The sequence below is a fragment of the Lynx rufus genome, unplaced genomic scaffold, assembly GCF_022079265.1.
Source record: "Lynx rufus isolate CCGP_SWC_20201006 ecotype Redwood Valley unplaced genomic scaffold, mLynRuf1.p SCAF_11, whole genome shotgun sequence".
Taxonomy (NCBI): domain Eukaryota; kingdom Metazoa; phylum Chordata; class Mammalia; order Carnivora; family Felidae; genus Lynx; species Lynx rufus.
The window spans coordinates 25276327-25297823 of record NW_025814825.1 but is presented as its reverse complement, the minus strand read 5'-3'; the positions used below and the strand labels follow the sequence as shown (position 1 = coordinate 25297823).

General features: G+C 45.6%; 1 protein-coding gene across 1 annotated transcript in view; it reads left to right on the top strand.

Annotated features, from left to right (window-relative positions):
• The window catches only part of GRID1 (glutamate ionotropic receptor delta type subunit 1), a 697306-nt gene that overhangs the window by 642141 nt on the left and 33668 nt on the right, over nucleotides 1–21497 (top strand). Inside the window, exon 13 of the mRNA XM_047072607.1 lies at nucleotides 14371–14566. Coding sequence (XP_046928563.1) covers nucleotides 14371–14566 — 196 coding nt within the window. The remainder of the gene's footprint in view (nucleotides 1–14370; nucleotides 14567–21497) is intronic.

Sequence of the window (21497 nt, the reverse complement as noted above, 5' to 3'; positions counted from 1 at the left end):
CAAGGAGAGTTCTGGGGTTTGTGGTGACCCAGAAATCACATGCTCATATTAAAGGGATTCAAATTCAAAACAAACAAACCCTATGCTAGGCAAACCAGCTGTTTCTGAATCTGTCATGAAGATTGGCATTTTATAACTATAATGTGCAAATCTCTCATTGCATAATTGGGATCATGGATGTGACTATATACTAAGTGTCTTCCATGGGCCAGCACTGTCCTCAGTGCTTCCTGAATTCACTCAATCCGTGAAGATCCCTGTTGTATAGAAAGGAATGATGCAAAGAGAGACTGAGCTTGTCCAGGGCCACAGAGCTAGCAAGTGGTAGCATGAAATTCGCAACCAGAGTCTGACTCCAGTGTCAAGGTTTTGGACTCCTGCCCTTTATGGTTGCCCCATTATGGATGCCCCTCAGAGCAAGAAAGTACCATGTACCCTGGGCAGAGCCCAGAACCCAGGCACCAGACTTGCAGTGTGATATTACTAAACTGGACCATGTTGCTCTTGCTTCTCAAGAGTATAACAGGTCAAGTAGAGCCAGGCTTTGTAGCTATAACAGACTGGTTTATATGCCTAACTCTAGTGCTGGCTGGATGTAGGGTCTTGGGTAGGTTGGTATGATTCTCTAACTCTTGAGGAAGTTAGTTCATCTCTCAGGGTCCTAGGAATGAGGACTGTGATAGCTTCCTTCAGAGTTGTTAGAAGGATACAATAAAGAGGGAATAACATAAGGCATGGATATGTTTGGATGCCCCATAAATGTTGGTGTCTTTCTCTTTGTCTTCTGGTCTGTGGAAGCCACAGCATGCTTTTCCAACAAGTACCCCTTGGTGGTTGATCTAGTGTTCTGCACCTGGGTGTGTTGCTCCCATCATAGAGTTTACTGTTGGACACTGGCAGAGTTGTCCTGAGTGTCCTTCCCAAACCCTGGGAAGTTCATGGGATGGATAGTTATTTTAAACTAAAAGCAGGATTGTGCTCAGTTCTTCCAGCATCCAGGTGCTGCAGTGTATGCCATGTTCCTCTGATCAAGGCACCCGTAGCTCCCAGTGGTGCCTGCCAGAGAGAGTGCCAGGCTGAGGCTCATGGGGCCCCTGACATGGTGTGTCTGGCACCTGGCATTGCTAATGGCATTTGAAGAGCTTTCGTCCAAGAGAAAGCTAGCTATAGTGAATGGTCCATGGTCCATGGCATGGACACCATCCTTAGTTGGAGCTGGTGTGGGAAGATCCCTCAAGCATCTTAGAGAAAAACTCAACATCAGGCAGACCAGCAAGTTCAACTTGGTCCTGGCACAAAGTAGCCCTAAAAACCTCATAACTTCCTCATCTATAAGGTAGGATGAATAATTTATCACAAAGGTACAGTCTGAAGATGAAATGAGCCCTCCCTTATTACAGCACTTGGCACGAGGTAGGGCCCCTGCCATCCCTGCACCCAAACAAGACTCATCAATAATAGAACATACCCTTCTCCTCCCAACTCCCTTCCCTAACCTTTCCATCAGTCTGTATCTTGTTTGAGCAATTTTTCTGCACACTGATTCAGAACAGCTAGCATCTTGTAGCTTCACATTTAATTACAGTTGGTTTTGTTTTGTTCAGTAACAGGCTCACATGTGCTAGTGTTTTCTTTCCAGCTTCCCCACATGGGGAGGGCTTGAGTCCCTGCTTTCTTGCACTGTGAGTGCTGACTACCCAGGTTCATAAACAAGCTCAGGTGGGCAGATGTCTCCTGTGCTGTGATCCCTGCACTCGCTGCATTGGTTGGTTTCTCTGTCACACAAATCTTCCTCCTACGGGGTCACCATTCCATGACTGAAGAGCCCCTAGCTGCTCCTTTGTTTAAAACTCTGTCACAGTGCATGACATCTCTTAGTCTGAGTCTCCCAGCCCTCCAGCAATCCCCCCTTCCCTCTTTCCTTTCTTCTTCCTGCTCTGGGGTCCTTCCATGCACATTCATACATGCACATGCCCAGGCCCTAAACACATGTGCCCATGCATGCATGCACACACATATAAGCACGTGGGTTCACCAGTACTCTTCAGTTTTGCCTTCTAAAGCACATGTGAGAGGGGCGCCTGGGTGGCTCAGTCAGTTCAGCATCCGACTTCAGCTCAGGTCATGATCTCTCAGTTGAGGAGTTCGAGCCCCACGTTGGGCTCTGTGCTGACAGCTCAGATCCTGGAGCCTGCTTCCGATTCTGTGTCTCCCTCTCTCTCTCTGCCTCTCCCCCGCTCATGCTCTATCTCTGTCTCAAAAATAAAGATAAACATTAAAAAAAATTTAGGGGTGCCTGAGTGGCTCAGTCGGTTGAGCCTCCGACTTCGGCTCAGGTCATGATCTCACGGTCTGTGAGTTCCAGGCCTGCGTTGGGCTCTGTGCTGACAGCTCAGAGCCTGCAGCCTGCTTCAGATTCTGTGTCTCCCTCTCTCTCTGACCCTCCCCCGTTCGTTCTCTGTCTCTCTCTGTCTCAAAAATAAATAAACATTAAAAAAATTTTTTTAGTAAAATCAAAAATAAAAAAAAAATAAAGCACATGTGACAGCTTTCTGTGGTAACTTCCCCATTGCCCTGTGCATAGAATGTGCCCTCCTGCCCATCTCACACATTCTCGGATCCTGTGATCCGTACTTCATTTCCCATCATTTTTGAACTTCTATCCCATCATACTGCCCTTTTAGTATTCTATAAGTAATTATGCCCTTGGTCCTATCCTTAGTGCTTCTTAGTTATGTTACCATGTCTGCTCCCTTCTAGTAACCTGCTATAGTTCCCAGAGCTTTTATTCTCTCCAAACATCAGTGGTTTGAAAATACAGTCACCTTTGCTCAGGACATCTTTTATTCCTCTCCTCCATGTGTCAGTTTCTGCTTTCTCCTTAAGCCAAAACTTAAGCCTCACCTTTACTGCTAACCCTTGCTCCTCGTCCCCACCCCAGTCTCTCATCTGCTGAGCTTCAGTCAGGTCCACATCTTGTCCCAATAACTCTGAGCTTACTTCTAACAGTGTGTTTTTCATGATATTTTTGATTGTCTGTTTGCTCATTTAGCCTGCATACTTGGGTGTGGGCTGCTTGACATTGCTATAGGATGACAATCAAGTGCATGGGTTTTGGGGTCAAGCAGTGCAGAGTGGAAAGACAGCTCTTCCTTCTACTTGCTGCTTCTGTAGCCTTCCATAAGTTACTTAATCTCCTTGAGCCTTGATTTCTTCATCTCTAAAATGGGGGGATAATAATAACTTTATGTGAGAGTATGGCCAAAGTTAATGAAGCAATACAAATGATGTATTAGCACAGTGTCTGGAAGTTAGCATTATTATGGCTTTCTTCTAGCATATCAAGTGACTGACTGCCTGGGAAGCTGACATAATTGAGGGGCTCAGTCAGACATCTGGAAAGGAGAAGAGGGAGGGAAGGACAGTGAAAACAAAAGCCAGCAGGGAGAGAAGAGGCTCAGACTGTTTCTCTGGAGCAGAGGGGGATGCAGGCTGTGCCAGGAGGCAATGAAGGCACCTTCACATCTTCCCGAAGGGCTGCTGCCCTGATTTGCATTTCGGTCACATTCATGACAGCCTCATAATGGATTAAGAGCCCCAGCACTGATATATTAAAGGTTAATGGTGCATCCTGCTTTTGTATTGATTTGTGGCAGCAAATATTTGCGGGTGTTGAGAGCTGGGAGTCCGCCATATTCCTGGCATGGAGGTACGGCCGGCTGGCAGGTCTGTTTGTGCAGGGCTCCCACTGAGCCCAAGGGGCATAGGAGCTGGGTAAGCAGACAGCTGCTGCTTGCAGGGTTCAGGCTCAAGAGGATTCTCTCAGCCAATGCTGATTTCCATTAAATCCACAAAGAAACTGGATCTTGAAGCTTCAGTACCCTGAGGAGAAAGGCTGGGGAGTAGCTGGCCCCATCCCTGAGCTCCTTGGTGATTGGTTCCTGGGATAGCTCTGACCACATAGCTCTGTGCTGTGTTTCCTGGCCCAAGGCTACAGTTCTTCTGTTTAAGCTCTCAAGCCATCATTATGTCTGTTTCTCTGCAGATGACTAGCCCACACCTGTCCTGAAAGGAGACTGGTCAACTCAAGAAAAAGACCTTTCCAATACAATATACAACCTACACATTTGGAAAGTGATAAAAATGAATTCACTAATATATTATTCATGCACATAATAACCCATGTTTATTAGAGTGTCTACTAAGTGCCAGGCAGTATTGTAGGTAGGGAGGCAAATTATCCCAATTTGGCTGGAACTTACCTAGTTTTAGCACTGGAAGTCCTATGTCCCAGGAAATCTCTCTGCCCTGTGCAAACCAGGATGATGTGGTCATGCAGTTGTAGGCACTGGTGATATAGCAATAAACCAAACAACCAAGTCCCATTCCAGGGGGAGAACTGACATTCAAAAGCCTGTGATATATTTCTTTGCTTTTATCATATAATTTAAGACGGGTGGTATTTTATATAGAGTTGTCAGCAAAGGCCTCACAGAGAGGGTGACATTTGATCAGAGACACAAGACACTGAGAAAGTGAGCCAATTAAAGATGTGAGGGAAGTGTATATCAGGCTGAGGGGAAAACAGCTACAGAAATCCCAAGGCAGGAAGGCAGGGAAGCCATTGTGGTGAGAGAAGAGGTGTTGGGTTCTGACCATGTGGGACTTTTCAGACCTTGTGAGGATTTGGATGCTTCTTTGAGAGATAGGAAGCAATCGGAGGGTTATGGACGAAGAGGTGACATGATTTGACTTAGATATTGAAACGATCATTCCACCTATTCCCTTGAGGAATATTGTAGAGTTAAAGGTGGAGACAGGGAGACCATTAGGGAGATGATCTCAGTATCCACATAAGACACAGAGTGGTGCATGGTGAAGGTGATAAGAAAGTGTCTGCTTCTGGATCTCTCTCGATGATAGAAGAGAGCAAATATGCTAAGTTAATATGTGAGATATGCAAGGAAGAGAGGAACAGCAATGATTCCAAAGCTTTCGTCCACAGCATCTCAGAAAATAGTGTTTGTCTGAGATGGACAAAGTAGAGGAAGAACAGGTTTGCTGGTAGATTTTGGGGTTCACAATTCAAGAGCTTGGGTTTGAACGTGTTCTGTCTAGGGACCTATTAGCCATCCAGATGGAGCTGTCAGGTGTGGGCAGTTGCCTAGAGTCAATGGGGTGGGTCAGGGCTGGGGTGGTCCACTGGAGGCATCAATGTATAGATCTATTTACAGCCAACTGACTTGACCAAATCATGGTGAAAGGGATGTCACTAGAGAAGAGAGGGAATCTATTGGCTGCACGTGGGACACCCCAAGATTCAGAGTGTGGGAAGAGAAGAAGAAGTAGAAAGGAGAGGAATAAGGAGGCACTTGCAAGGTGAGAGAACTAAGAGTGATGTCCAGAAGCCAAATGAGGGAAAGTCTTCAGGAAGGACAGAGTGATCAAGTTTGTCAAATTCTGCTGGTTGGGGTAGAGTGTGGAGTGGGAAACAGCCACCATATTTGGGAGATCATCAATGACTTTGACAAAAACAGCTTCAGTTCAGTTCTGAAATGAAAACTTAACCAACGTAGGTTCATGAAAAATGGGAACAGAGAAATGGAGACTCTTAACATAGATGACTCTCCAGAAGAACTGGAGAGTGGTTGGAGAAGGGTATGATTTCAAAGAACGAGTTTTTGTTTTTTGGGGTTTGGTTTTGTTTTGTTTTGTTTTGTTTTGTTTTGTTTTGTTTTTAAAGATAGAAGATGTATGTGTTTTCACGCCAATGGAAATGATCCATAGAGAGAGGCAATTTCATGATGTTGGAGACAGAGGTGACAACTGGAAGGGCAATGTATTTGAGAAGGCAAGGAAGTGTGGGCTCCAGGAGACAGACACAGTATGACAGAAATAGGAGCAAGGACTGACCACCATTTTAAAAGTTGGGCCGGCAGGTATTCAGTGGTTTTAGGAAAGAAAGTTCTTTATAAAGAAGAAAAGTTCTCTACTGATTGCATCTACTGTCTTAAGAAATGGGAAGTGGGGTCATGGTCTGAGAGTCATCTAAGAGAGTGAGAGGATGAATTGGGCAGGGGAGTCTGGAAGCACACCAGGCTACATGAGGATCTACTTGAGGTTAGCAGTTGTGCTTCTAAAGTTAGACCCATCACTGTGCTGGTATCCAGCCTGGATTTTTTTTCTCCATCATATTCAGCTATAAGCACAGAGTTGTTTTAAACCAGAATTGATTCTTTCAGGAAACACAAAGTCAGCACCTGTTGACTGTCAGACCATATGTGGAGTGACAGGGATCTGGACATGGACAGAGTCCAGCCCCAAGGGAGCTCACTGTTGAGGTGGGGAGCAGACATGTTGATGGACACATGAAGTCCAAAGGGGTAGATGCAAAGATAGGCTACCCTGGGAACACAAAAATGGGGCCTGGATCCAGGAGGATCTATTCTTCCTACTGGAGATGTCAGCTGAAATGATTCCTGGAGGGCGGGTGGGTTTTAGTCCAATGAGGAAGGCAGGGCACAGCATGGTGGACAGATAATGAGCCCAGGGGAAGGCTTGGAGGCCTGAGAAGAGGCTAGAGATGATGGATCTGGAATGCAGGAGGCTTCGAGACTGAGCATCTTTTGCCAATGGTATTGCCCTGGTTTTGACTTAGTGGAGGATATGGACGTTCAGCCTCTGACACATGCCAGGGCCTCAGTTTGCTACCCGGCTCAGCAGCATCTGACCCAGGCTGAGGTGACACTCACAGCCCATCCCTCAGGACCTGTCACTGAGCCCTGCTCACTTACAGGGTCCAGACTGAGTTTCGCAAATCTGAAACACATGACCACATATGCCTTCCTTTCAGAAACTTTGGCTGCCAGGGTACCAGACCTGAGCTCAATCCAGAAGATGCACCCATGAGGGAAATTTCAGACTGCCTTGGTGAGGGAGCCTCAGTCCTAATGGGCTCTGGATGCTCAGGATGGCTCAGGCCTTTCTGGGTTAGGCTGGGCATTTTCATCTTGTTCTGGGGACTGAAGATACAACTATCAGAGCCCCTTGGAGCCTGCTTCTCATAGCCAGAAGGGCAGGTATTTGATGAGGTAGGAGAGGAGCCCCTCTCCTTGCAGTGGATCTGGACCATGCTGGGAAGTTGGCAGAGGGGGTGGACACGGAGGACAAGGACAGCACACAGTTAAGCTCCCAAGGCCCAGAGCTGTCACTTAGGTAGCAGAAGGATTTTTAATTTTTAAGGATTTGCGTTCTGTTTACAATGTAATTAAAAAACGCAAATTTTATAGAAACACATTTGTAAAAAGTGGAAATCTCACAACTGTTCAGGGCTTATTCCCCCTGTGTTTATTCCTATATTTATTTACATTTATTGATGGTTACTTTTTACCAGAACGCAGATCGGCTGTATACAAATACATTTTTTTCCTAGCAGTTTAGTTTGGGCATCTTTTTATTTCCATAGCGTTCAAAAACATGGAATATGGAAAGAAAGCGATGTGGAGGGAAGGTTGGGGAGGGAGAGGAGTGTGGCTCTGCTGGGTACTCAGTACATGCCAGGCCCTCTGTGGCTGGCCCCAGGGCTCACGTTTGAAGAAGGGCTTTGTGGCCTCCTGTATCCTATAAGTGCATGTCTTCCTGTCATGAGCTACACCGCCCTCATCCTGATGGGTCATTAAATGTCCTCAGAGGGTTCCCCAGCTGGGATTCAGAACTGCAGTCACTCTCATGACTGACTGGATACAAAAGAGTGTGTGTGATGCCCCCGCCTCACCTTCCCCCAAGCTTCCGTGATGGGCCCTGGCAAATGTTGAGGGTGCTGTTCCTGAGGAGAAGACAGATTTCCAGCCTGCCAGCCTCTGCTCTTGGAAGGCACAGCTTCTCCAGGTCTTGTCCCACCCACAAGGGCACCCTCAAAGTGCTGGAGAAGTACATGCCCTCAGTGTGAACTCCAATGGCTAAAACACCCCCTACACCCTTGATCTAATCTCATCCTCCATTATTTTCCATAATTCTTACTCTGCTTTATTAATCTTCATAGTACTTTTGATCACTGGATACATGACATTGGAAGTCTGCTGACTACGCCCCCACAGGCCACATCAGCAGCCTGCAAACTAACACTGTTTTTCTTTTTTGAAACATTTTTAAAGTGTCCTAAAACACACACACATACACACACACACACACACACACACAAAACCAAGGGATATGTGACAGATTGGTATGTGGCCCTTATTGCCCACATATGTAAAATTTGTCCCTTTCCAGAAAGCGTGCTGACCCTGGCATTCCATCTGTTTTTGTTGTTGTTCATATGTTTGTTTCTGTCTCCCTACCTCTACCACATAATGCCCCAGAAGCGGGAACTTGGTGTCGTTCATGCTGTATCCCTCACCTAGAGCAGTGCTCGACACAAGCAGATGCTTAGAAAAGGTGTTTTGCGAGGCGCCTGGGTGGCGCAGTCGGTTAAGCGTCCGACTTCAGCCAGGTCACGATCTCGCGGTCCGTGAGTTCGAGCCCCGCGTCGGGCTCTGGGCTGATGGCTCAGAGCCTGGAGCCTGTTTCCAATTCTGTGTCTCCCTCTCTCTCTGCCCCTCCCCCGTTCATGCTCTGTCTCTCTCTGTCCCAAAAATAAATAAACGTTGAAAAAAAAAAATTAAAAAAAATAAAAAAAAAAAAGAAAGAAAAGGTGTTTTGGGATGAATCAATGGAAACATGAAGACACCTGTGAAGCCTTTCAGAGCCCAAGGTTGAGAGGCATCTCAGAGTATGTCAGCCTTCTTCCGAGGTCCTGTCCACCTTAACAGCCCCAGGTGTGGGGGAGGAGAGACCAGGAAAGGTGACAAAGCCTCGGGTAGGAGAACACTGCATGAGAGAGGAACCAGAGAGACTGGAGGCACAGGGGGAAGCCCTGGTGAAGAGACTGAGGAGGGGCAGAGAAATGGTGGAGAGTTGAGAGCACTGGTCCTGCAAGCAGCCCGTGGAAACCCAGCCAGGCCATCCCAAATGACTCAGGTAGCGTCATCTCCTGTAGAGTCAGACAAAAGCAATAGATAAAGGAGGCTGCTGGGATGATCGTCAAGGCATCTGTGGGCTTTAGTTCATGCAGCTTCACATTAGGATGAGCGTCCCCACCCTCCCATGCCTTTTGGGTCACTCCACTACTTTCTTTGCTTTTTTAAGGAAGAATAATAGGGCTTTGGGATTTAGATTTACCAGGACTGTGATTATGGCAAGCCCACAGTTGTTAAAATCTGTTTTACATATACTGTATATTGATTCTGCTCCTGTTACAAGTGTATTTATCTCCATTGCTAACATAAATATTTCTGTAACATGCAAAGATGTATTTATAAATTCTGTATTATTGATTTTTTTCATGTGGCAAACACATTTATCTCTTTGTTAATGAAAACGTATCTAGGAAATAGTAAGATTGATTTATGGAGAAAGGTATGGGGAGGGAGGTGGTGCCGAGCTAGGTAGACTGTCCTTGGCCACAGCTGAAGGAGATGTTGTGGGACTTCCAGAAAGTGCGTGTGCATGTTTATTTGGAGGAAACTGCTCTCAGAGACAAAGGATGTTTGCAAAGGCTTTCTGCAAGGCAGTCTGGTGTGTTTGTAGGAGTCAGCTATGCTTTCAGCTAGGGGAGACTCCCAAAATTAGCATCCGGGCCAGGAGATATAGAGAAGCATCTCCCATTGGTCTCAAACTCAGTTTCCATAGGGCACAACTGAGTGAAAGATACAGGCTCAAAAGTAGGCTTGGAGGAAAGGCTAAGCCTTGCCATGGAAGGATTCCAACACTACAGGTTGTTAAAAGATGAAAAAGTAAGGAGATAGGCAGTAGACTACAGGAAGCCAGGGTCAGCTGCAGAATGTGCATGCTTGCAATGTGACACTTCCTTAGTGAATGCAAACCCAGACAGGGCAGCCTGGGGAAGATTCTTTTAAAGACTTCCTTCCATAATACAGGCAATGGTGTTATAAAAGCATATGGTGTCACGTGGTAGCTACACTTGTGGTGAGCATAGCCTAATGCATAGGGTTTTTGAATCACTACGTCATACACCTGAAACTAATGTAACATTATGCGTCAACTATACTTCAATAAAAATAAATAAATAAAGACATCCCGCCCCAGAAGCTTCCCTCACCCAGGCACTTACTAATTTCTCGGGAAAAACCTCTGCTAGGCAGTTCCCATCATGGTTGACAAAAAAAAGGGTCCATATGGCCTGCCAAAGGAGTTTTGGTGTCTCCATGCTTACTCTGGATTCAGAATTCCTCAGGTTGTCACTCTAGGCATCCTGGGTACCTAAAATGTGTACTGTTCACAAGGCAACCCATTGGATGCTGATAAAGAGGCATTTGCATGTACCTTGGCAATAACACGGAAGCAAGAAACTCGACCACAGGCCTCTTACTAGGAAGGCAAATGGGCAGATGCCAAGACAGGCTTCGATCTCATGAACCTAGAAAAGTCTAAAAAAGCTGCCTGTCCTCGGTTGCTTCCATCCAGGTGTGACCATCCCGGTCCCAACCCTGATTAGTCCTTTATACTGTTCTCTGTTTTGACCATTTGAACTGCTTATTGACAGCCTAACAGAAGGGCCATGATTTTTAAACATTGACCATGCACCAGACCTATGTCTGTGATCCTTAATCTTCACCAAATTTGAGAGAAAAGTATGAGTGAATAAAACTAGGGTCTCAGTAGGTGATTCTGAAACCTGCACATGCACCACACTCACCTGGAGGGCTGCAAAAGTATATAGATTGCTGAGTACCACCCCTAAGTTTCTGATTCAGTACTACTGGGATAGGCCCAAGAACTTGCATTTCTTCAAGGGCCCTGGGTGATGCTGATGCTGTGACTCTGAGGACCATTCTTCGAGAACTACTGGTCTACCTCAAACAGCTAAGGTATCCACAGGCAGGATTCACACCCATATCTGTATGATTCCAACACTGCATTGTGTTAGCTGATATGAATTGCCCCATGGTGTGTGTTCCAGATGGACCACCAGGGCCTTCTCAGGTCATATCTTGTCTTAATGGAACACCTTAACCCTTGATTCTCCATCTAGCTACCTCTACCCATCTTTCATGGCTCAGTTAACATTTTCTCTTCTACGAAGCCTTTCCTTAGCTCTGGCCATAGCCCGCTGCACCTCCTCTTTGCTTCCAGGGTCCCCCATGCAGAGCTCTATGTCAGCCCTCTCATGTTGTTTAGTGACTACTGTTTTACTCCTCTGACCATTCTCCCATCCCTCACTGTGAACCCCATGAGGATGCCTGCCATTCATTCCTTGCTGTGTGTGCCACGGTGCCTTACCAAGTGGCTATTCAGCAGCTGTTGGTGGGACAACTGCTTGAATGACTCTAACCAGTTGTCAGCATGCATGATTGAGGTTTATAGAGATAGCACCAGTGATGGACAGATCTTCATCTCTCTGTGTTGAGGGTGCAGGGACACTTTCTAGAAGTCATTGCTGAAGAGACTACTTTGAGAAACATGCTAAATTAAGTGTGTTAGTGATGCCTTCTCCAAGCTAAGCATCCCTTGCTTGTTCAGATGGGTGTGCTATCTGATGTGCACATCTGTCTTTCCCTGACTGCCAGTGTTGGCTCGGAGCCTGGTTGGCCCATTGCTCCTATACTCTTTCATTCCTCCCCCTTTCAAAACTGATGAGAGGATGAGTGCCCCAAGGAAATGATGGCTTTGGTGTATGAAGAGTGGAGTCCTCCTGCCTAAACCTCTGAATGTTTTGATAGTGTTATTTACACAGAAGTATGGTGGAAGTACCTACTGTGTGCTGGGCATGTTAGTGAGCTTGGAAACTTTCCTTGAAAGAGTGTGTGTGCATCTGAGATAGGAGAGATCCCTCTGCATGGACTCATGGCTATGAAAGATGATATATGGAGGCGATGGGGCTGAGCCATGAGGCTGGCACAGCAAAAGGAGGTGGTGTTTGGGGGCGGGAGCAGTGAGGTCTACTGGGACAGAAATGGACATGAAGCCATAAACATTTGGGCTGCCTACTTGTCATCCAGAGATGATCCCCGAGCCTCTGGCCAGGGGCACCGTCATGAATAAATACTAAGAGGCAAGAGGAAATCTCCATTTCAAATGTGGGGATGGAACAGTAGTGCTGAGCTCCTTGGCAGTTACGCATTCATTCCATACTCATGGAAACTGCAGTAATTTAGAGCAGTTCAGTATTTAGACTCAACTGTGTAATTCATCTTGATGTTTCCCATTCATCAAAGCCTTGTGTTTGTTTGTATTACCATGAGAAAAATAAAAAACGTGGGAAAAAAGATCCCCCCTTCCTTTCATTACAGGCAAATTACGACAGAGTTACAACCCTTGGGGCCCTTCAAGCAAAGGAACATCTTGCTTCAATTAGATATAAATAATGAACAATAATTAGAAAGATTTCTTCATCGAATTTGTTATTTTGTGTTTCCTTTCATCTGTAATGTATTGAAACAAACACTGAGCTCTGTTTCTGGGCCATGTAGCAGGGCCTAAAGGAACTCCATGGAGTGCATCTCCAAAGCAGGAAGAAGCACCCATTTTTGGCTCCTCTGTGTGCATGTTGTGAAGACTGGTGTCAGCCCTGGATCCAGTGCCATGGATGTAAAAAGGAGGCTGCCTCAGCTCTAGTCCTCCAGATTCCTATAGTCTGCCATGCAGAATATTTGCTACTAGTTACCGGCCACTCAGTTTGCGTCAGGCGCTGCTTTACAAGCTAAACACACATTATTTCACTTAGTCTTAACAGTAGCCCTCTGCCACAAGCTCTACTTCTAGCCCTGTTTTAAGTGTTTCGGAAACTGAGGCACAGAGAGTTTAGCTAACCTGCCAGTCCTGCAGTATCAGTGCTGGTGGAGCCAGGAGGTAAGGCAGGTGGTTGGACTCCAGAGATGTTGCTTCCTCTCACTCTGGGATGCCGTTCTCTCAAATCACAGTGATATTATGCAGCCATAGAAACCGTACAAGGTATAGAGATGGCACAGGGAGGTGATGGCTTCACATGGGGAAGGGAGGCACCCAGATCTTCAGGGTGTCTGCAGAAGAATATCTGGTGGATGAGTGAGATAAACGGGTTCCAGGCTGAGGAAGCACCATGGTCTGGTGCCATAGATGGGGACTGTGTGGGATTTCTCATTTCAGCATTGGCTGTGGAGTTGCATGGAGGCAGGGGCAGCAGCTGGAGATGAGACCAGAAGATGGAGGGTTGGGTAGATCAGGTCGAGAAGATGGGATCTCCTTGTGGAAACAGTGACTCATGGAGAAGTGGGGATGATGATCCTTGTTGTTACAAAGGAGAAACAGATTTCCAGAAGAGAAATAAAGAGTGATTTAGTTGGAGCCTGGAGAGAGAGGCTGGCTCACCACAAAGCATTTGGGGATTTTTTTTTGCCAGTTTATTCTATATGTGGCATTCTCTCAACACACTGAACCAGGTGATGCTCACTTAAGGCAAGTGAGAGCTTCATGCCAATTGGTCCTTCCTGGTCTGACTATTTTCCTACTCCCAAGAAAGCCTCTCCTTGACCCCTAGCTCAGACATCTGCTGGTGGGCCTTCCTGATGCACTCCCTGCCTCCAACATGCACCTGACTTGAACTACCTGCTTCTCCTTCATGTACAATAAACCCAAGGCTCTTGGAAATGCTTTGATTTATCTCCACCATCTTTCAATAATACTTAGCACCTAAAAATCAAGAGAATTCATATAAAAATCCAGTTTTCTTTCTTTATTAGAAGGCAAACTGAGGGGTAATGCTCAAAGTGCAACAATGGGTGGAACTCTAGAAGAGCCACAAGTTTTGGAGGGGACATGCATATTCACTGGCACCACCTGAGTGTGTGCCCCTGCCCACACCAGTTCTAAGTGTCAGGGACTAGTCATCATCATCTATGTTGCCAACATGTATTTCCTTCCTGTGCCATAGGCATTGGAGTTGGAGACCTTTAGTATCCAGCCTCCCGTGTTGCCCTGTCTACTCTATTGTGATTGTCTGTCTATATATTTCTCTGGCTAGACTAGACGCTCCTTGAGGGCAGGGATGATGTCTTATTCATCCTTTTGTCCCTTGATCTCAGCACAGAACCTGGTTTTAGGTATTCAATAACCTTACTGAATTAATCTACACTGAAGAAACATAACTGTGGTAGAATTAGGCCCTGATAAGTCATGCTCTGGGCTGAGGAACTCGAGCTATTTGAAGTTGGAAGTGATGAATGTGGATAGTGGGCCACAGCTGGTCTCGGTCTTCAGGAGGACTTTACAGCCCATTTATATCCCTGCAGTGTGCAACATGTACACATGCCTCACTGCCTTTTTGCATTTCAGGACATTCCAGGACCTCTCCAAACAAGTTGATATGTCTTACGGTACTGTCCGGGATTCTGCTGTGTATGAGTACTTCCGAGCCAAGGGCACCAACCCCCTGGAACAAGACAGCACATTTGCTGAACTCTGGAGGACCATCAGCAAGAACGGAGGGGCTGACAACTGTGTGTCCAGTCCTTCGGAAGGCATCAGGAAGGTAGGTGAGAGCTGGCCACCTAGCCACATGTGTGCTATGACTGGCTGTGGGCACCATTGTCTCCAAGGTAGGAGACACCTTCTCAGAGCAACTCCTTTGAGTAGCCCTGTCACCTACAGGGTGATTCATCTTCAGCCAGTTTGATAGAAATTTCTCACAGGCATCTGAGTGTCCATAGGAGATGCACACATTCTTTAGGTAGATGCCCATTCTTGGCAACAGAAGCAGAGGGGCTGCTCATTAAGTATATTCTAAGTTTCCAAAGGGTCAGTGAAGAGCAGGCAGAGTAAGCCCCCACGTATGGACCTCCTTCCTCATGGGCCCATAGGATGGTAGCCCTGAGGAGCCTGCCCATCCCAAGCGAGAACACTCAGCAAAAGCAGAAGCTGAGGACCAGTTAAGAGGTGGAGGGACTGAAGGGACAAGGTTGAGGAGAGGGTGAGCACACTGTGGGCAGCCGGGGGTTAGAAAGGGGAAGACCACACCTAAGGGGCAGAAGGCCCAGAGCAAGGGCTGGCCAGTTGGGCCTGTCTGTGGAACTGTGCTTTGGAAAAGAGGTGTTCTTAGGGGATGGTGGTGAGGACAGCAAACCTAGGATGGAGGCCATAGTGGGGGAAACTGACAGAGAGCAGGGAGCGAGGAAGCCAGGGCCAGAGAGAAGAAGGACATAGTAGCAACCGTCATTCTTCGCAGTGGGTTAGACTCTGCTCATTTATTTCATTTAATTGCCCACAGTGGCCTGAATTAATCATTGTTATCCCATTGTACAGGTGAGGATCAGAGATGTGGGGTCACACTCGTAGTTAGGTCCTGATGCCTGGGGTTCCAGGCTGTGTTTGGCATTTACCCACTGTATGCTGCAGTCAGCTAGGGGTCAGTGAGGAGGAAGATGGTAGGATGAAGGCAGGTGTCCTCTAAGGATGCTACTGGTGGTAGTGTCCTGCTATCCAGTGACCCTCACATGCGGTGCCTACTGTCCCGGAGGTCCCTAGTGAATGGTGTAAGAAAGACATGCACCTGTGGCTAGGACTCCTGCCTCTGAGCAGACGGGCATTCCACCCTGCCTCAACATCTCCTCTTCTCCCTTCTGTTCTCACAGAGCAGTTAGCTCATGATGGCTTCTCCTTGTCATTTAGCCATGTGAAACAATAGAAAGCGTCTGGGCTCTGAAGCCTGACACACTTGGGTGTGAATGCCAGCTCTGTACTAACAAACTATGTGAAGTGGAGCACACTGCTCTTCCTGTCTGGAACCTCTCAGAGTTGAGAGAGGCCCTTTGGAGGTCTCCTTAGAAAGGTAAAATATTCAGGGGTGCCTGGGTGGCTCAGTTAGTTAAGCATCTGACTTCGGCTCAGGTCATGATCTCACGGTTTGTGAGTTCGAGCCCCACGTCGGGCTCTGTGCTGACAGCTCGGAGCCTGGAGCCTGCTTCGGATTCTGTGTCTCCCTCTCTCTCTGCTCCTCCTCCACTTAGGCTCTGTCTCTCTCTCATTCAAAAATAAATAAAAACATTTAAAAAAAATTTTTTAAAAGGTAAAATTTTCAAAATTATATGTTATGGTAAATTTTGAATGTTTACGTTGAACCAAGTGATACCTTAACAAAAATAATAGGCTGCAATGTAAATATGCTATCCCCATGCTTACAAGATTTATTAAAATCTCTTTGTTTTTAGTGATTTACAAAGGATGGCACTCTAACCTCGAGCTGCCAGGTCTTCCTTCATCCCTAATAAGTGACTCTCTGTGGTTGTAGGTGACCTCATTTGGAAGTAATGAATACAAAGTTGACTTAAGGCTTTTTATGAATGTAGGCCTGGGCCAAATGGCCTTTGAATTTCCGCTCTCTGCTTTCTTTGTCTCTCATAGACAGCCAATACTCCCATTCATATAGCATTTTTATGAAGATTCATTGCAACAGTGCTACAAAAAGTACTTCTTAGAAAAGATGGCTACTTTTGACTTTATTAAACTTCCATTTGTCGTAAGACACTTTAAAGAAAATAAAAAGACAAGTCGCACACTGGGAGAGGATATTTACAACGTGTTATCACCAATGTAGGATTAATATCAAGATGAGAGGAAGAACTTTTATAAAAGTAAGAAACATTCAAACAGTTTAACAGAAAAATGGGCATAAGACTTGCACAGGCCTTTCACAGAAGAGGGAATGCATATGGCCAGTAATTATAGGAGGAGATATTCAAAATCATTAGTGGTCTAGGATATGCAAATCAAGAACATAAAGGTATATCATTTTACACCAATTAGACCTGTATAAAATGAGAGGTGGTGGAGAGGACGGGAGTAACAGGTGGTTAATTGCTGGTGGGAGTGTACCCAGTACAACCACTTTGGAAATGAGTTTGTTATTCTCTTATAAAAGAGAACATCCACATACCCTATGACCCAGTGATACCACGCCTGTGTATCTACCCAAAGGAAACTCCTGCATGCACTTCAGAAGTGAGAAAGGTCAGGGTAGCATTGCTTATAGTCAGAACCCTGGAAACCATCCAAATGAGCTTTACCAAGATAAAAAAAAATATGACCTGCAATGAAATGAATGGACTACAGCTTCATGTAATAGCATGGATGAATCTTAGCAGAATAACATTGAGTCAGAAAAAGCGTTCAAGGCAGTTTCATATGGATCAATGAATAGAAAACAACATACGACTTAATACCCATGTAAAATGTATAAAACACACGCATACACACATCGAAAGTAATGATAAAATACAGAATTCATGATAGTGGTTCATATAGATGGGAGAGGCAGAGCAACAGGGAGGAGAAAAGCAAATGGTTGAATCGCAAGTCAAGGTCAGCGTTAGCTTTAGATTCACGGGGTTTTTTAATTTTTTTTCATTTCTCATTATAATAAATAACTAATGAGTTAATTAAAAAAGGGGTCATTCCTGGACAAAAGGATGGGTGTCCTGACCCAAGGGTTCAGGTGACTAATCCTAGTTTGTGCACCTCCCTTCCCTTCCAAATGAGTGAGTCCTGACCAAGCCAGGGAGAGTTTGGCTCCCACAGATGTCAGGCCCTTTTGTCTCTGCAAGCCTCCAAACCTGCCTAGTATTGTTCCCGGTGTGCCATAAGACAGCAAACACCACCATAGAGCCCTCTGGAGGGTGATAAATCTGGAGATGGGTCATCAGGGAAATAGTTACTTGTCATCCTACTTACCCCTAGCCCATTGCTGGCACTTTGGAAATCATTCACCCTCTGGTAATATTTAGGGTCTTATCTCATGAATAAAACAATGTAAAAAAATGTGAGTAGTGAAAGATGCAAATAAAGGATTCCTTATAAATGCCTATAGCTTCGTGGCACAGAATCTAATCTTTTTCCAGTACATAGGATGTGTTACTTTTATGACACCTTCATTTTATAAACCCCAAACCAGCTTTGGGGTCACAAATCTCTCTCTTGCATTTGGATCTTTAAGAAAAAAACTGAACTGCCAGCACTAGACAAATGTTAAGGGTTTTATAACTAGTGTCATAAAAGTAAGTTTATGGTATTGTCAGAAAATGGAGTGTGCTGCATTTTTTACTGGAAGGAGAGCTCAGATTTGCTCTCAGGTCCTCTTCATGTGCCTGTTTGGGGGGCTCCTGCACCTAAATGCTTGTCTGAAACTCTTCCCATCTCTTGCCCCTATGGAGCTGCCCCTCAAGCCCCACCCCCCCAACCCCAGGCTACAGCTTTGGAAACCTTGTGAATCCCACCCACCTGCTGCAGACCAGGCTGGGGATGACCATGCCCCAAGTGAGGTTCATGTCCTGAATTCAGGAGCTATAAGGAGAAATCCAGCCAAAGAGAGCCTGCTTCTGTGCAGCACAGGCAGCCTGGTAAAGGTGAGGAGGGGATGCCCCGAAGGGACATTGCCAGAAACTTCTTAAGCAAAGGGAGGATGACCTCACTTGTAATTTCCAGTTACTCTTTGGTGGCTCTGGCTCCATTTCTGGAGAGTACTTGGTGTGGAGTGATGTCTAATTGCTACTAAAGTCAAGGAGCTTGGTGTGGAGGGTAACCTCAGAGAGCTGCGATTATTTTTTCCTTGGGAATGCTGCAGATTTTAATGACTTGAAACCAATTTAGGTGGGAAATTGCTTAGGAAGAGGTGATTACTTTTCCACAGTATCAGAACCAGGGAAAGGGATTATGTCATGGTTGCCCCACCTCTGTGACCCTTTCCTTCATGCTGGTGGCCACTCAGACAAGGAGGGGGCAGCCCTTCCCAGGCCCTGGTGAAGAGAACAGGAAGGAATTTGTAAGGGGAAGGAAGTTTTATTTATTTACTAAGAACGCACAGCATACAGTTTTTATAACAGACCTGCCTGGCACCCAGTGAGTCTCAATAAATACTGGGTTGCCCCTAAATGAGTCATCTGTTTACTGTTTGACTGAGCAGAGACACATAAATCTGAAATGTAGTTGGTGCCATCAGTACCATCAGTTGGTTACCCTCCATGGACTTCTCGATGGGAGGGGTAACGAAAATAACTCCAGGGTCCCTTTCAGGCTTGTCCCTTAATAGCCTTCTCTTAGGAAAGCAACCCTGCTTGTCCTCAAGAGGAAAGAAGCTGCCTTCATTTTTCTCAGCCACCTGCTCCTGTCAGACCTGAGCAAAGAGTAGACCAGATGTCAGCAACATTACAGTCCATGGGCTAAATCTTGCCCACTGCCTATTTTTGTAAATGAAGTTTTATTGGGACACAGACACGTTCTTTCATTTACAAACTATCTGTGGTGTCTTTCCTACTACTTCAACAGAGTTGAGTAGTTGTAACAGAGACCATATCGTCTCCAAAGCCTAAAATAGATATGATGTGGTCCTTTACAGAACAGATTTGAGGACCCCTGGTCTAGAGTAACAGGTGTGCCAGGGATACCACCCCTAGGTCTATGTCATCTAAAAGCACATGCACATATCCAGGTACTCATTATCTGGCTCTATATCATCTAAGAGTGCATGAGCACAGCAAGTAAGGAGACCATCTGTTAGCTGTCCATCATCTAACAGCCCATAGGCACATGCGGTAACACATCACCTAGCTCTAGGCCACCCAGTTGCACGTAGGCATATCTAGTAATATATCCTCTTATCTCTATACCATCTAGTGGTGTGTCATCTGCCTACACACTGTCCTTTCTTGTCCTCTTCAGGTCTAACTCTGGTGGCCCAGGGACTTCTCCCTCACTCCACCAGGACCCAGCTCTGCTCTTGGCCTGGCCTAGTCTCCCCCGGAAATCTGTTGAGCAGTCTCTGTGTTTCAGGCACTGTGCCAGAGGATCTACGTATACTATTCTTCTCGTCATAAACAGAACTTGATTATCATTATCTACATCGTGTAGAAATGGGACCTGAGGGATCCCCCTCACAGAGGGATGAAGTGGCTTGCTCAAAGTCACACGGACCTGAGTAAGCCATGGCACAATCCAAGCCAAGACTCACTCCAACCTTGCCTCTTCCCATGGGGTGACATTCCCATTTCTGTATCTCAGTGTGTCTCTTCCCCTTGCATACTCTTTACTCATGCTTTTATTTCCCTTCCTCTTTTACACTAAAGTAACAAGACGTTTACCTGACATTCATTTTTAAAAGCCTTACTGTCCTTCCAAGCCCTAGCAAAGGTTTTCTAAGTCTCTGGATTTATCTTTTGATTTCCAAACTACTAAGAATATCAATTAGAGAAATTTTGAGATGCAGAATTGGGCTAACAAGTGGTTCAAATTTATATGGTAATAACTTTGTCACAAGAAATCAGACTTGAATGTTGTTAGTGGATTTTTTTTTCCTTTAGTTTGATCAACACTATCAAGTAACATCCAGCATAGCCCAATTTTGGTGCAGAGCCAGGGCTGACCTGGACTGTCAATTTATTAAGCCTTTCCATAAATCAGACCTAATATTTAATAACACTGTCAAATAGAATACAGTGTTTATGGTTCAAATGTCAATCTTCACTGCTCATCGAGCTCTTTGAATAGATAGACAAGTAGCTTGTTTCAGACCCTGTGGCTAGAGATAGTATTTTTCAGAGGGAAGTAGCTTTTGAGTCCAGCAGTTGTAACAGAAGGTGGTTTTTTCCACTCAGTAAATATCGTTGAGGTCATAAAGTGTGAATGCAAATTCAGGAAGAAAACAGGCCCACAAATCTTATTTATTTCCATGCTGATCTAATGCTTACCCTGGACCAGATTGGGTATCACCCATCAGCACCTGAATCTTATCCCTTCCCCTTGCTCACTGCTCTATGACAAGGGCTGCTCCCATTGCACATACTCCCTGCTCAATGTCAGGGACTGTACCCCATGGAAGAAAAGGACAGGGTCTGAGACCATACCCTGTGACAGGAAAGTCCTTCTTGAGGTCTCCAGAAAGACTGCAGCATTCCAGGGGAGGTCAAGGAACTTTGGTGGCCCACAGTGCTCTTCATTTGGAGGGAGCAAAGTGAGGAAGCATCCTGGTTCCATGGCATGCTGGAAGTTCCTACTGAGGAGGGGAAAGAAGCTTCTAAGGAATGATACTCCTTTGTATTTGGGAGATGCTAGGTGCAGTGATCAGGAAGTTTTGGTCAAATTGATGAAAGGAACTCTCGATGCAGGTCTGACTCCTGGTAAAGGGATTGGTACAAACTAGGTAGCCCTGTGTAATGAAAGGAACAACATACTCTCCGCAGCAGCCATGGGTCTTATAGGCATACTCTAAGACACATATTTTGTTCTTTCTCTGCTTCCGAGTCAATGTAGGCCAGGGATTCTTTATGCCTCTTCCTTCTGAGACACTCACACTGGATAACTATTCATCTCTATAGCTTTTATACTTGCTCAAAAGGCACTATATCTGTTTTTCAAGTTGGGTAGTCTCTTTATTCATTCATTTATTCACTTATTCATCCATTCAAGAAATGTAGTTT